Raw genomic sequence first — 14,864 nt, 5'->3', positions numbered from 1 at the left:
AATTAGTTTAGTTTTAAGATTCTTTTTCTTTCGGGAATTTCACCATAGGGGGTTTAACTTCTTTGAAATGATTTTTTTTTTTGAAAGCTACATTCATTGCAGCATCAGTTTAGTTCTGACTTATGAGACTATAAGTTCAGGCTCCGTACTGAGTAAGTAGGTCTTTTCCTCCTGCTGCCTCATGGAAACAGAACTTCTACTTGTTTTTGGGTGCACCTTTTTCAATAAATGCAAAATGTGCTATTATGGAGTAAAATATCTGCACAGAAATAGGTTTTTTCTTTTAAACAAAATGAGTGACTTCTGCTATGTATTTTTTTTTTTTAGGGTGATGCAGAGACATTTGAAAACTATTATAGAAAGCAGAGGAGGAAACAGGCAAGACTAGTATTACAGCCACAGTCAAACATGGTACGCAGTTGATTTTTAAAATGTAATTTGCTGATCTTGAATTTTTGCATACATATATAATTAACTTCACTGTTGTTATAATTAACTTCACTAAATATTTGTTTTTTTAAAGCATGAAACAGTGGAAGGCTACAGAAGATACTTCAGTCAAATTGTAGGGTAAGACCCATATTCTGGAAACTTATTGTGCTCCTAAGTTGTATAGCGTTAAGGACATTTTTTCTCATTGTAATATTCCAGTGTTGAGCTTGTGCAGTGTCAATTTGTAGGAATGTTATTTGTATCCTCATCATTTTATTGCTGCAGTATTAAGGGCATCTTGAAATGTTGCAAAATTTCAGGAAGGAGGGGCAGTGATCTGCATCTACTTCCCTTTCCCACCTCTAATGTCTAAAGATATCTTGAAACTCTGTGTTTGCCCACCAAGTGGAGCCTCCACCCCGTGCACACATGCACTCACAGAGCTGTTCTTAATATCCTTCTCTTCCCTGAATCCTCTAAATGACTACCACTGTAATATTAATGACTACCACTGTAAAAGAAAAAAAATCCCATGTTGTAGCTGTGCAAAGCTCATCTAAAATGTTTGTAACAGAAGTAATCCAGGTAGAAAATAAGATCACCAGACATACTATTGCAAAGAAAGTGAAAACTCAAAGACAGTTCACTTTGGCTCACATACAGAAGTTTTGATAGCAAAGTATAACCTTAAAATTATGCAGAAACTTTTGCCCCTCTTAGAGGTAAAGTTTGGACAATGTGTACACAATATCCAGTGACTTCCAGGTCTCTTTAGTTCTGCAGGTAAACTGACACGTAATAGACTGTAGTCAAGATTATGTAGTCCATATTTATCTTCTGTTAATAAAAAAATTATTTTTGAAGTACAGCATACATTGTTACACTGTAGCAGAGATTTTCAATCTTTTTCATCTCACGGCACACTGACAAGCCACTAAATTGTCAAGGCACACTATCAGGTTTTTGACAATTGACAGGGGACACCATACTGCCAGTGAGGGACTCACATTCCCCATTGGCCCTACTAATAAATGACCTTCTCCCAAATTCCTGTGGCACACCTGTGGACCACTCACGGCACACCAGTGTGTCACGGCACAGTGGTTGAAAATGGCTGCACTGTAGGTTTGGATAGGAAAAAAATTGATTTTGGGCTTTTATTTATTTTATATCATTTGCACCTAGAGCGTAGTAGGTAAATTGCTATATTAATTGATGCTGCAGCTCAGATATTATTTCCCAATCAAATGATAGAGGATGACTGGTTTTTTCTCAGGAATTGGTTTGTGTAATCCCTCTGGCAGAAAAACCATACATGAAGAAGGTTGCAGTATTCTGTGGGCTTTGACGAGTTCATATTAATTGCCACTTTAAGCCAATATGGAAAGAATTTCTTTGCTCTTTGTTACTTCTGTTTCCTGAGAATGACAAATATTCCACTGTTAACTCGTGTGTGTGTGTGTGTGTGTGTGTGTGTGTGTGTGTGTGTGTGCGTGTGCGCGCGTGCAGTTTTTTTGTAGTGGAAGATCACATTTTACATGTAACCCAAGGACTGATAACAAGAGCTTACACTGATGAACTTTGGAACATGGCACTTTCAAAGATTGTTGCTGTCCTTAGAACTCATTCAGTAAGTGAGAAAACCTTGTGCAGAAATCTTAAATTCATTTACTTAAGAATAGTATGGATGTGTTTAGAGGAAGGTTAATATCAAAGTGGAAAAAAAATGTAGGTCTACTATCACAATGAGGTTTTTTTTGTAATTAAAAATTGCTCAGATTTGGGGGACAGCCTGCTAAGCTTTTGTTTGTACCAGCAGTATCAGACTGTGAGCCACAGCCATAGGCTATCTGCATAATCCTCCACTGATTTACAACTCCCTGGGTCTTCCAAACTGTTCTCTTAGTCCAGCAGTTTAGAATATGCAGAGTTAATCTGCTGTTATTATTGCAACCCACCCTAATTAGTTTCAACTGGCCTCTTCATTAGATCAGATTGAATTAGTTTAGTGCTGAAAGCAGCACCAGGAAATAATTCCCAATTATCCTTCCAAAAACTCTGTTTCCAAAATAAACTTAACCAGCAGAGCCCTTAGAGCTGCTCTTTGGTATTTCCAAGGCATCATGTCTACACTGCAGTAGTTCCATATCCAAATATTTGGAACTGGGCCAGTGTTGTGAATTGGTTATATTTGAGTGACAGATTATTAATCACTATAAGGAATGTTGCTTAAATTTGCCCAACTGGATTATTTTCATGAATAAAATAGCTAGAATGGAATTTTATTGTGGCAACTTGTTTCTTTGGAAGTACATTTTACTTGTTCTGGTTAAATATATATACACTAAAGAATACTGTGCACTAAAGAATGCTGTGGCCTAGCTTAGATCATCATGGAAACTAGGTTTTAGGAATGGGGAGACAATATGTGATCTCTCTCTTACGTCCCCTCTAGCCTTTTGCTGTTTTAGAAGATAGATTGAGGCTGAAAAATGCATGAGTAAGAGCTCTCTGTTGCATGCGGTTCTCCTGTATGCACAGTTGGGAAACGAAAGCAGGATGGTAGAAGCTTGTGTAGATTACTCTTCTTAGGGACCAGTCCTGTCCAACTTTCCAGACAACTGATGCAGTCACAAGGCAGCCCTGAGGAAAGGGAACAAATGTTCCCTTACTTTGAGGAGGTCTCCGTGACTGCCCTCCCACTGCAGGATGCAGCATATGCCCTTTTGGCATGGCTGCATCAGCGCTGGATAGGATTTGGCCATTAGTATGTCTTAATCTCTAGTCTCTTCTCTTCTTGCTCCCCTCCCTCCACCAGCTATTCACATATGGCTGAGGGAAAATGAACAGAGTTTTATTAGAGGACTATGGGCTAGGTCACCTTCATCCTGGCCCTACTCTCAACTTTGGCCTGCTAGGAAAAGTAGTTGCTGATCAGGGAGGAACCACCAGCTGGGTGTGATCATTGAAACGGAAAACGTTTTTTTTACTATTGGTTGAAATCAATTTCTTAAACAAAATCTTTGATTTTTTTCTTTTGTTTTTACTTTCAGTCCTATTGCACTGATCCTGATCTAGTTTTGGAGTTGAAGAACCTCATAGTTGTGTTTGCTGATACTTTGCAGGTTGGTGGTGTTATAGCAACTGAATTAACATTACTGGTTTTGCATATGCCCCTTAAGTGTCCACTTGCAACTCTTCTGTTGCCCAGCTAATTTTGATGAATTTAATGTTTGTTTCTAAAGTAAAATTAGGAAATGTATTAAGAATGTAACACTTCATACAGTATTCAAAATGTACGTATATCTGAAAACATAAAGTGTGAAGGCATAAAATGTGTGTTTGCAATAGCATGTATGATGCAAGTACAGTGGTCCCTCTTTATCACTGGGCTCAATGGATTTTGAAGGCACTTCCAGTTTGAGACAGTGGTTTCTGGTTGTGTGTGAAGGTTTTCTGAGGCAAGGGGAAACCTCACACGGCTTCCTCCACATCTCAGGAGGCCTCCCATATGCAATGCAAACAGGAAGTGACTGCCAGTCACATCCTGGAGGGTTCTGATAAGACACGGAGGCCACATGGGGCCTCCAGGTAAGTAATTGTAGTGCTGCTGCCCCCCATAGGTTTCATTATCCACAGAATTGGGTATCCATAGGGGATTCCTGGCAAGGATGGGAAAACCCAGCATGGCTTAAGTTGAGCTGCCAAGTCACCCCCCCCCCAACAACTCTACTCGAAAGAGTCATAATGGGGGCACTCCTCTGAGTCTCCGAGTCACCCCTTTAGTCACTCTAATGGACTCGAGTTGTGTCTCCCCCTTTAAATAGTGGAAAAAATGGGCAGCTGCTGGGAAGTGTGTGTGACGGAGCTCTCTTTACTCACTTGTCTGCTGTCCCTGCCCCTCTGTAAAGAGGGCAGGCAGGGTGGAAGGATGGTGAGAGAACTAGGACAGAAGTGGCAAGGGAGGAGGGTCACGAACAACAGCTGGGAGGCTTACCAGGATGACCTGATCTTTGGCAGCACTACTCAGAAGTAGTCCCTCTGTAGCTGGTCATTCAATGAGAGTCCCCCTCTCTCCCAAGTAACAATAAAGCCATGCTGTACGAAGTGTGATTGCTCCCCAACCTCCTCCCTCTCCCTGGGCTGAGTTGTCCCCTTTAAAAAGTCAACTGGGGCTGCTGCTGGTGTCTCTCTCTCTCTCTCTCTCTCTCTCTCTCTCTCTCTCTCTCTCTCTCGGAGTTCTCTTTGCTCACTCCCTGCTACCCCCTTTCATCTCTAAACAGGGTGGGAGGGTGTGGGAGGGACTGAGTGAGAGCTAGGACAGGAGCAGCAAGAGGGAGGAAAGTCAGGAGCAGCAGCTGGGAGGCTTACCAGGATGACCCAATCCTTAGCAGCCCTACTCATAAATAGTCCCATTTGTGCTGGCCATTCAATGAGGGTTGCCCCCTCTGCTGCTATGGCTGTCCTTCCTCAGCCAGTAGAAATATGAGAATGCCAATCCATTGTCCAATGATCATCCGTTCCTATTGGGGGGGGGAGGGGAAGAGAGCCCAGTCCCACCTCCCCCTCTTGCTTGCATTAACCCTTTCCTTCCTCCTGGCTGGAACTTCCTACTGTTAGCTGTTGGAACGCTGGCCCTATGAGGTTTTCCACGTGGCGAATACAGTAAGCAAGCATCCCCAGGAACAGGCAGATTCAAGTCAACATGGGTGGGAATGAGTGCCGAGTCAGGCGGGCCCTGACTCGAGTCTTTTTCAGAGTCTTCCACACAGATGACTCAAGAGTTATTGAGTTAGCAAAAATCACACATTTTTGCAGCTGGAGTCTAAGTCACCTGACTTGAGTTCCCAGCACTGGTTCCTGGAACAGATCCCTTGCAGATATCAATGAACCACTGTATGTTAATGGGGGGAGTGAATGGCTGCTGCTTTCTGCTGAGTGTATTCTAAATGGCAAATCCAGGGTCTGTGCCAAATATGAAAGGTCAGAAGTCATGTACTTTGCACCTTGACTTGTGTTGCTTCAACAAATATCGTAAAAATATTAGTTTTATTCTTAAAAGTAAATTATGACGTTATTGAACTAATGGCAATAACTAAAGTAGAATAAGACTTCTAGGGCATATAGTTACATTTTTCTTGCAAACTTTCTTTGAACTATCTTTTCATAATAAAAATAAAAGATTACGTTTTCTATGCAGCTTAACAATCTTTTACCCCAGTGGTATTCAGACTGGGGCGTTGCGATGCCCCAGTTTGAGGGCCCTGGCCTCTGCCCCCTGCAGGGGCAGGCGGGGAAGGCAGCAACGCAATCCCCAGGATCGCAAAACCGGAAGTGGACCGCGGAAATGGAGTGCTCTATTTTCACTTCCAAGTGACTGTGGACCCCTGCAGGCGCTCCTGCAGGGCTCCCCACACCCCGGGAAGGCTGCTGCAGGGACAGGTGAGTACAGCCAGTCCCTGCAGCCCCCCTGAGCGGTGTGATCCTGGGGATCGCGTTGCTGCCTTCCTGCTGCCTCCCTCCCTCCCCCACAAAGACTTAGTGGCTCTCAATCTCCCAGAGAGTTTGAGAACCACTGTTTTACCCTATACATTGAATTAAGATGATCAAAACTATGAGTCAATTTGTAAGAAATTTGCAGAGGTGATGCATTTTTTTTCTTAAGGAATTTTCATTGGCTTTTTGAAGCATTTTATGTAAATATTCACAAGGCATTTCACTGGAGAGATTGGGTTGTTCCTAAGCGTCTCTGTCAATATATGGATTTGGGCAGACATTTGAGAGGTTGGCAAGGGAGAGAAGACTGAGGAATAGGGTAGGGGTAGCATCTATTGAGGTAGTGATATTGGACAGGGGAGGAGAGCTTCTTTTGTTTTTGTTTGGGGTGAAAAAGCATTGTATGTGTTATGGGTGTTGCTGCATTTAGAGATAAGGTTGGTGATGACTTGCAGCAGGGCCTTTTGTGTTGTGGCTCTTAGTCTAAGGAACACATTCCTGTCTGAGGTTAGGACTGTGTCTTCTGTGCGACTGTTCTGAACCAGGCTTTTTGTTGACTTCTTTTTCTCTGCCTTGTTGCTCTTAATTATTGTTTTGTAACAATATTTCAATGTTAGCTGTTTTGTAGAAAGATGCCTAGGGTTTCCTATAGGGACAGAAAAGGTAGGATATACATGTTGTAAAATAATTTTTACTAACCAAAATGTTTGCTGCAAGCCTCCAGTCTTAAAATATTGCATGTTCCCGTATAATGATAACATCTTAAATATTTCTTATATTGTTCTCTTAGGGTTATGGTTTTCCTGTGAACAGACTCTTTGATCTCTTGTTTGAAATAAGAGACCAGTACAATGAAACACTACTTAAGAAATGGGCTGTATTGTTCAGGTTAGTATCACAAAATGAGAAGAATCTGGTTCAAAACTGATTACTTTTTTTAGTAGTTTTATATTTAAATATTTCCAAAATATCCAGAATAACAAACCCCACCACCGCATGGGACAAACACTAAAGAAGAAGATATTTGAATATTTTGGTTACCAGTGTTTCAGATACTATTTATATCCTGAAAGAGCAGTATTATAGAGAATCTCTTCTGACAATCATTGTAGAAGCAGGTGATGTCATGTTAGGGCAAAATGTTGGACAAATACCCTGTATCTCTGTGTATGCTGTGATGTGGTGCTGGACAGTGAACTCAACATCCTGGGGGATTCAGTTTAAATCCAAACAAGGTCCTAGCCCTTATAGCTACTTCAGTTGTAAAATGCCTGATCAAACCTTTGAAGGTTGCGGGTGAAAATGGACCAAGGCTTCTAGAAGGCATGATAACTTCAGTACCTTGCATTATGTCTTGCATATCTCCATAGCTTTCAGACATAGTCTGTCTAATATGAAGTAAGCAAAAACACAGATCTGTAAACACCTGTGCATGGGTTTTAGTTTGCAATATCTTCTGTATATACTCCCTACCTATTTTACTGTCATACATTTATGTGTGGCAGATTGCTGGTGAGATAATGCTGCCTTTTTGCTTCTCTGCAGTTCTTGTTGCTAGCAATTTTTGGGTCTTCCTGTCCTTGGGCATTGTGTAATAGCAATTAAAATGTTTATCAGCATTGTGTAACCCCAGCATTCCCTATATACTTAAGACTCCCATTGAAAATAGTGAGATGTAAAAATGCTAACTTTTGGCTAGAGTGGGCCTGTTTAGAACTGATCAGCAGCCCAAAATTATTATCTAGTGTGTGGAGCAGATCAAGGATGTACCTGACCTTCTGCACCAACAGGTATTCCATCCCCATCTAGGTGGTCCCAGACATTCAGTGTAAGCTTACACACACAAAAATCCAGTTCATCTACATTTCAATAAAGTGGTTGATTCTCTGGATATTTTCTAGGGAATTGGCCTTGTGATGTGCAACCTGAGTGTATTGGATTTTACATATGTACGCTAAACTTAGCATTGCTGTCCATTTGTAAAAAGAGGACAGGCACACGTTTGTTCTTTGCCATGGACCAGAGTGGCCTGAAAATTATTGTCCATACTGACCCATTGTTATATGTTCTGCACACATTAGTATTGCTTCCTAATTTGCTAATTTGAATTACATAGGGATATTTTTGAAGCAGATAATTACAGCCCAATACCCATATCAAATGAAGAGGAATACAAAATAGTGATTAGCAAGTTTCCCTTTCAAGATCCTGAACTTGATAAGGTAAGAGCATACTATATATTGCTTCTACAACCAGCAAAGAGTAAAAACTGAAACGGATAGGAAAGATTGCGTTGAAGCTCATTTTTTCCCCTGCAAGTCATGATTTTCTAGTTTATAAAGTTGCACTGAAGTTAGGTGGTTTGTAGGTAAATAATCTTTTAGCTGTTAAATAGGTAAAATGTTTTGTCATGGTATTCAAAAGTGTTCTTAAAGAAATAAATCATGATTCTGAAAATTTCTTCTTATAAATAAGGAGAAATTTTCAGAATCATGATTTATTTCTTTAAGAACACTCCTGAATACCACTTTTGAATAACAGTTTGCATGGTAGTAAATTAACCAACTATATTGGCTTCTACATGTTAATACAGTACTATCATATACTAGGATTGTCTGTACGATTTTCAGTATTTTTCCCTCTGAAGAGACTATTTGGGGCCAGTGCAGACATAATGCAGACATTGGGTATAGACTGCAGAATCATATACATGTTCTTTTCTCTTCAGCCCATCACCTCTTGTGTCTGAATTTCCTCCACCATCACCATTTACCATGGTAACATGTTACTCTTACAATTTAACAATGACACTCCACCTCTTATCTCTTGGACCTTAATCCTGGGCATTAAGTGAACAATATTCAATAATTTGATCACATAACTGGGAAGTACCTTAAAGAGTTTGTAAAACAAAATGAAAAACTTATTCCATAGTCATTTTTTGTCCATTTTTACAACTCAGAATATCTGATTGCCTCTTCATTTGACAGGAGGCCAATAATTAGAATTCTAGCTATTGGCAAATTTGAAATTCTGCAGCGTATTTAATATGAGGAATAGGTTGTTCTGAAAATCGTTGCACATCCAATTTCAGGTATGGCCTGTCTATCACTCTGCAAATGAGAATCTCCCCCATGGATCATAGGCATAGTCTAGCATAGGACCCTGATTTTTTTCTTCCCTGAGCTGCTTAGCTTAAATTGGTTTGAAATTTTGTGTAACATAGCATATACTGTTTCGTTTCCACAGCAGTGTTTTCCAAAGAAACTTCCGATGTCTCAATCAGTGCCTCAGATATACATCCAGGTTAAAGAATTCATTTATGCAAGCCTTAAGTTTTCAGAGTCACTTCATCGAAGGTGAGCACTTTCAAAAACATTGTGTATGTATAATCATGGAATGATTGCGCTGCCTGTGTTCCGAATAAGAGTGAACTGTAACTATGCTAAGAAACAAAGTGTTGTACGTCCTAATCATCAGGCATGTATAAGATTTTTTCATTATTGCTCCATTTGCTTTCTCTTATGATTGTAGAAATATGGTTTGTCTTTTGAATTTATTGCTAATAATTGTCTTTATTCAGGACTGAAATAAGTTCTATTCTAATGAGTCTCTCTATTTAGCATTGATTTTAAAAAAAATCTCTTCAACATCTTTATTTTTAATGACTTAAAAAATATTGAGAAATTTAGTGTCTGATAGATGAGCAAAATCAGTGCAAAAAAAGCTTTATATAATTGTGTTCATAGGTTTCCATTTTAGCTAGCCTTAAAAATATTTCTTGCTTTTGACTGATAAAATGTGTAGTTCCACTTTGCTTACTGAAATCTGGAAGCTATCTCCAGTTTGTCATCAAGCTGTGCGTTGTTGACAATTGTAAATTACTCTTCCTTCACACATACTGAATAAAGCCTCTTGGTTGCTGTGTCTAAACAGGAACTAATTAACCATGTACTCTTTCTAATTACACTATTAACAAACATAGAGCAAATTACACAAATGCATATATTTATTAGATTTTGTCAAATTGTTAACAAAACATAAGCTTAACTGAAGTTCTGTCTTGTTCATTAGCTGAACAATCTCCTACTTGGTTGCCCAGAAATGGATTGAAAGTGTGATTTGTTTTTTCTTGTATCAATGTGCCTACATAAATAATTCAGTTTCCATATTTTAAATCCATTATATAGCTCTCATCATGTTGACTCCAGAAAGCAGAAATTTGCACAACAAATTCGAGATAAAGATTAAGGGAACATAATAGTAAACATGGTCACTTTTTCATTGACAAAATGTTGTTGAATAGTGTCATTCTCAGATATTACAGATGTTTTACTAGCTTTTGGTGGATATTATATGCCTAGTATTGCAGTCCTTTTCATAGCTGAAGCATAACGGCGATAAAATCTCTTAGGGATAAAATCTCTGCTTTTTGGTTCATAACTTCAAGTTATTCCAGTATAATGAAGTTGTTACAGTACAATGTTGTGAAGTCATCGTACCACTGATATGTTGTTAGCCTAAGTACTATGCTGCATCTTCCAAATGAGATGCATGTGGCAGATCCTGTGTGTGTCTCTCTTCATGATCACCATCGTAACGAGACAGTTTGGATAAGGTGTGATCATCAACCATCATTCGAAGAACAAATCCAAAAACGATTGCAATGATTTGGCCATGTCTGCAGAATGAACATCAGCCAGCTGCCACACAAGCTCTTCTGGCAAGAGTGACCTCCCTGCTGGAGAGTTTAATGAGCAGCACCAAAAAAATGTGGCTCGAACACATTAAGGAAGACTTAAGGACCTAGCATTTGACCATTGACAAGTCACGAAATATTGCCAACAATCGCAGAGAGTGGAAGTGTGTCATGAATGAACCCCTGGCCATGGTGCCAGAGGATTGGAGGATAGCAAATGTCATACCAGTCTTTAAAAAGGGAAAGAGGGGGGACCCGGGAAACTATAGGCCAGTCAGCCTAACATCTATACTGGGTAAGATGGTGGAATGCCTCATCAAAGATAGAATCTCAAAACTCATAGACGAACAGGCCTTGCTGAGGGAGAATCATGATTGAGACCTACAAAATTATGCATGGGAAGGATAAAGTGGATAGAGAGATGGTCTTTACACTCTCACATAACACCAGAACCAGGGGACATCCACTAAAATTGAGTGTTGGGAGGGTTAGAACAGACAGTAGAAAATATTTCTTTACTCAGCGTGTGGTCGCTCTGTGGAATTCATTGCTGCAGGATGTGGTGACGGCATCTGGCCTGGATGCCTTTAATAGGGTATTGGACAAGTTTCTGGAGAAAAAATGCATTATGGGTTACAAGCCATGATGTGTATGTGCAAGCTCCTGATTTTAGAAATGGGCTATGTCAGAATGCCAGTGCAAGGGAGGGCACCAGGATGAGGTCTCTTGTTATCTGGTGTGCTCCCTGGGGCATTTGGTGGGCCGCTGTGAGATACAGGAAGCTGGACTAGATGGGCCTATGGCCTGATCCAGTGGGGCTGTTCTTATGTTCTTTTAAATGTCACATGGATCCTAGCAGCAACTACAGTAGCGTATTGGCTAAGAGGACAACTTGCTCTACAAGCACCAGCTAAGGACTGAAAAAGAAGACTATACTGCAATATTTATGATGCTGTAACAGGAAAAGAAAGAGAAGAGATGTAGATAAGGTGGCAAAAATTTGGAGAGTGGCTAGCTTTAGTTCAAATCATGTCCTGCCTTGTGCTGGCTTTTTTTTTATTTTTTAAAGGCCCAGGCTGATTGCTTCTCCCATATTTAGAGGACAGGAGTTGGACTAATACAGGAGCAGTCATGACGCACCGGTATATAAGCCCAGCTTAAAAAGCAACTTTTTATATCAAAATGTGCAGACAAGGGCAGATCACTCTGTCTGCATATGCCTGGAATAATGAGTACATGAATAGAAAGGTGTTTGACTTTGATTATCACATTAAACTGTCTGAGAAGAGAAGTATACATGTGGCTCTTCTCAGTCTTTTTCCCTTGTGAGGACCATAGTTGGAAATCAAACCTGGGATCACGTGTATGATAAAATTCATGCTATATGACTGAGCTGTGGTTCCAAATAGGACCCTTTTAGTTCTGGACTATATGGTTGGGATACTGAATGACAAAAGTGATGTATGTCATGGGCTATGCTGGTGATCCCAAACTTACCACCATTGCAACGCCCTCTGTACTGCAGACTCAGAGCTGGAAGTAATTGGCGATGATGTGGAATGCGAAGACATGTATGACATCACTGTCACTTCAGGGTTGCAAGACCCCGAAGTGATCCTGAAAATGGTAGTAAGAGACACAGGGCAGACTGGTGGGCTTTTTGAGCAGTGAAAACCTTATGCATGGAGCTCTACCTGCTGAGTGAAGCGTCTGCAACGTGGTCTACAGTGTCATGTTGTGGTGTTGCTGCCGAGTTGCTCAGGTAGCGAGCATCCCAATGCACTCCTGAACAGCCGCTGCACTGCCCCACAGAGCCGCACCTCACGGTCTGGATACTACTGGGCTAGTCCCATGGGAGATCTACAAAGATCTTAGGATCAGTCCCTCTGAATCTTCCTTGGAAATAATTGCCTTGTATGTTTCATTACATATGAAAAGATTGTGTTTTTTTCTGAGAACATATGGAATGTGTCAAGTAGAAATTCACCCTGACCTAATGGTTTTTAATATTCAGTTGTTAAAAAGTATTGCATTGTAGTAAAAAATGCAGTACTATAAACTTAATGGATTAACTCATACTAGAATTAGGAAGTATCTTCTGTTTTATTTTGAAATGTAATTTCAAACAACTATTTTGTCTATTTTAAACTGATAATGGGATTGTGTTATCTGTTCATTTTTTAAGTAATGATGCTAAGGCTTGTATTTTTAAAGATGTTCCATCCAGCATGGGTTGCATGTTGTCCTGAGTTACAATGAAAATATGCAGTACAGCTGCCCCTTGTTCTAGGCACAACTGACTTGCACTAATTCAACTTCATGAGGTTAGAAACCACTAAAAAAAACAAATAACCACTCAGAGAAAAGCTGTGGTTTAAATAGTGCAGGCAGTTCTTCCCATGATTCCATGTAACACAGGTCATGGTTCAGGATGTGGACTCACCTCCCTGCATTACAATCTCTGCACATGAACTGGAGGTTGTCCATGACTTTGTGTACCTTGGCTCAACGATCTCCGACACTCTTTCTCTTGATACCGAGCTAAACAAATGCATCGGTAAAGCAGCTACCACGTTTTCCAGACTCACAAAGAGAGTCTGGTCCAACAAGAAGCTGACGGAACATACCAAGATCCAGGTCTACAGAGCTTGCGTCCTGAGTACACTTCTGTACTGCAGCGAGTCATGGACTCTTCACTCACAACAGGAGAGGAAACTGAATGCTTTCCACATGCGCTGCCTCCGACGTATTCTCGGCATCACCTGGCAGGACAAAGTTCCAAATAACACAGTCCTGGAACGTGCTGGAATCCCTAGCATGTATGCACTACTGAAACAGAGACGCCTGCGTTGGCTCGGTCATGTTGTGAGAATGGATGATGGCCGGATCCCAAAGGATCTCCTCTATGGAGAACTCGTGCAAGGAAAGCGCCCTACAGGTAGACCACAGCTGCGATACAAGGACATCTGCAAGAGGGATCTGAAGGCCTTAGGAGTGGACCTCAACAAGTGGGAAACCCTGGCCTCTGAGCGGCCCGCTTGGAGGCAGGCTGTGCAACATGGCCTTTCCCAGTTTGAAGAGACACTTGGCCAACAGTCTGAGGCAAAGAGGCAAAGAAGGAAGACCCATAGCCAGGGAGACAGGCCAGGGACAGACTGCACTTGCTCCCAGTGTGGAAGGGATTGTCACTCCCGAATCGGCCTTTTCAGCCACACTAGACGCTGTTCCAGAACCACCTTTCAGAGCGCGATACCATAGTCTTTTGAGACTGAAGGTTGCCAACTACAAGAGTGTGAAATTGGAGAATGAAGTTGTTTTTCCCTCTGTCCAAACCTGTGTCTCAGAATTTTTAAAGAGACAGTATGTATATTCTAGATGTAAGGAATATTCAAGGAAATCTTGAATATACATGACTTCAACTTTACATGCTAACTGTGGAACATGCCCTTCATGTAAGATGAGGGGCAACTGTATTCTGATGGACTTCTTGTTCACTAAAGATACACTTTCTCTTGGTATACAGGCAGGTGTGTAATTCTTCATACTGTACCAATACACAAGGCAAAGATTAGTTCAGAAGCAGCCTTGAAAGAGGAGCAGTCGTCAAAGCCTGAATAGTTATTCTATCTTTTGTAACTTTAACTTTGTTTTTCAGTTCAACAGAAATAGATGATATGCTTAGAAAATCTACAAACTTGCTGCTGACTAGAACTTTAAGCAGTTGTTTACAGAACCTCATTAAAAAGCCTCACATAGGCTTGACAGAGGTAAGTGTACAGAAACAGAACACTATTAAATGTGCACTATTTTCCAGGAATCTCCAGACTTTTCAGCACAAGGGCCACATCATATATTTTACACATTTTTGTGGGCCAAAAAAAATCAGTTTTATAAATGAATGAATGAAATTTAAATGATTGAATAAGTTCACTCGGATCTTTTTTCTAATCAACATGATATGATTCAGAACAAAAGAGACGTGACATTTACAAAGAAACAATTCTATGCTTAAACTGCGAAATGATATATAGTGAGTAAAAATGTTAAACATTAGCAAATGCTCTGACCCAAAACAAACCAGTTGCTGCAGGCCAGATAAAATATTGTGGCAGGCCAGATATGGCCCCTGGGCTGTAGTTTAAAGACCCTGGTCTAGTTCACTGATTCTTTTTTTTCAAACTTTTTCCTGGAATTCCTATGGTTGCTCAAAAGATCAGTAAGAGAAAACAAGCTCCTT

The 14,864-nt window shown here is 40.5% G+C and overlaps 1 protein-coding gene across 3 annotated transcripts in view; it reads left to right on the top strand.

Annotated features, from left to right (window-relative positions):
- EXOC6 (exocyst complex component 6) overlaps window positions 1-14,864 on the top strand; it is a 111,446-nt gene that overhangs the window by 40,148 nt on the left and 56,434 nt on the right. For 2 of the 3 annotated variants that reach the window (XM_066618937.1, XM_066618935.1), the window contains exons 9-16: window positions 328-411; window positions 524-570; window positions 1,942-2,062; window positions 3,486-3,557; window positions 6,719-6,816; window positions 8,045-8,150; window positions 9,178-9,287; window positions 14,283-14,394. In XM_066618937.1, coding sequence (XP_066475034.1) covers window positions 328-411; window positions 524-570; window positions 1,942-2,062; window positions 3,486-3,557; window positions 6,719-6,816; window positions 8,045-8,150; window positions 9,178-9,287; window positions 14,283-14,394 — 750 coding nt within the window. The remainder of the gene's footprint in view (window positions 1-327; window positions 412-523; window positions 571-1,941; window positions 2,063-3,485; window positions 3,558-6,718; window positions 6,817-8,044; window positions 8,151-9,177; window positions 9,288-14,282; window positions 14,395-14,864) is intronic. The other variant, XM_066618936.1, reaches the window with a different exon arrangement.

This window comes from Tiliqua scincoides, chromosome 3 (genome assembly GCF_035046505.1).
Source record: "Tiliqua scincoides isolate rTilSci1 chromosome 3, rTilSci1.hap2, whole genome shotgun sequence".
Lineage (NCBI taxonomy): Eukaryota > Metazoa > Chordata > Lepidosauria > Squamata > Scincidae > Tiliqua > Tiliqua scincoides.
Note: the sequence above shows the minus strand (reverse complement) of the source record. Positions and strands in the feature narration are given on the sequence as shown.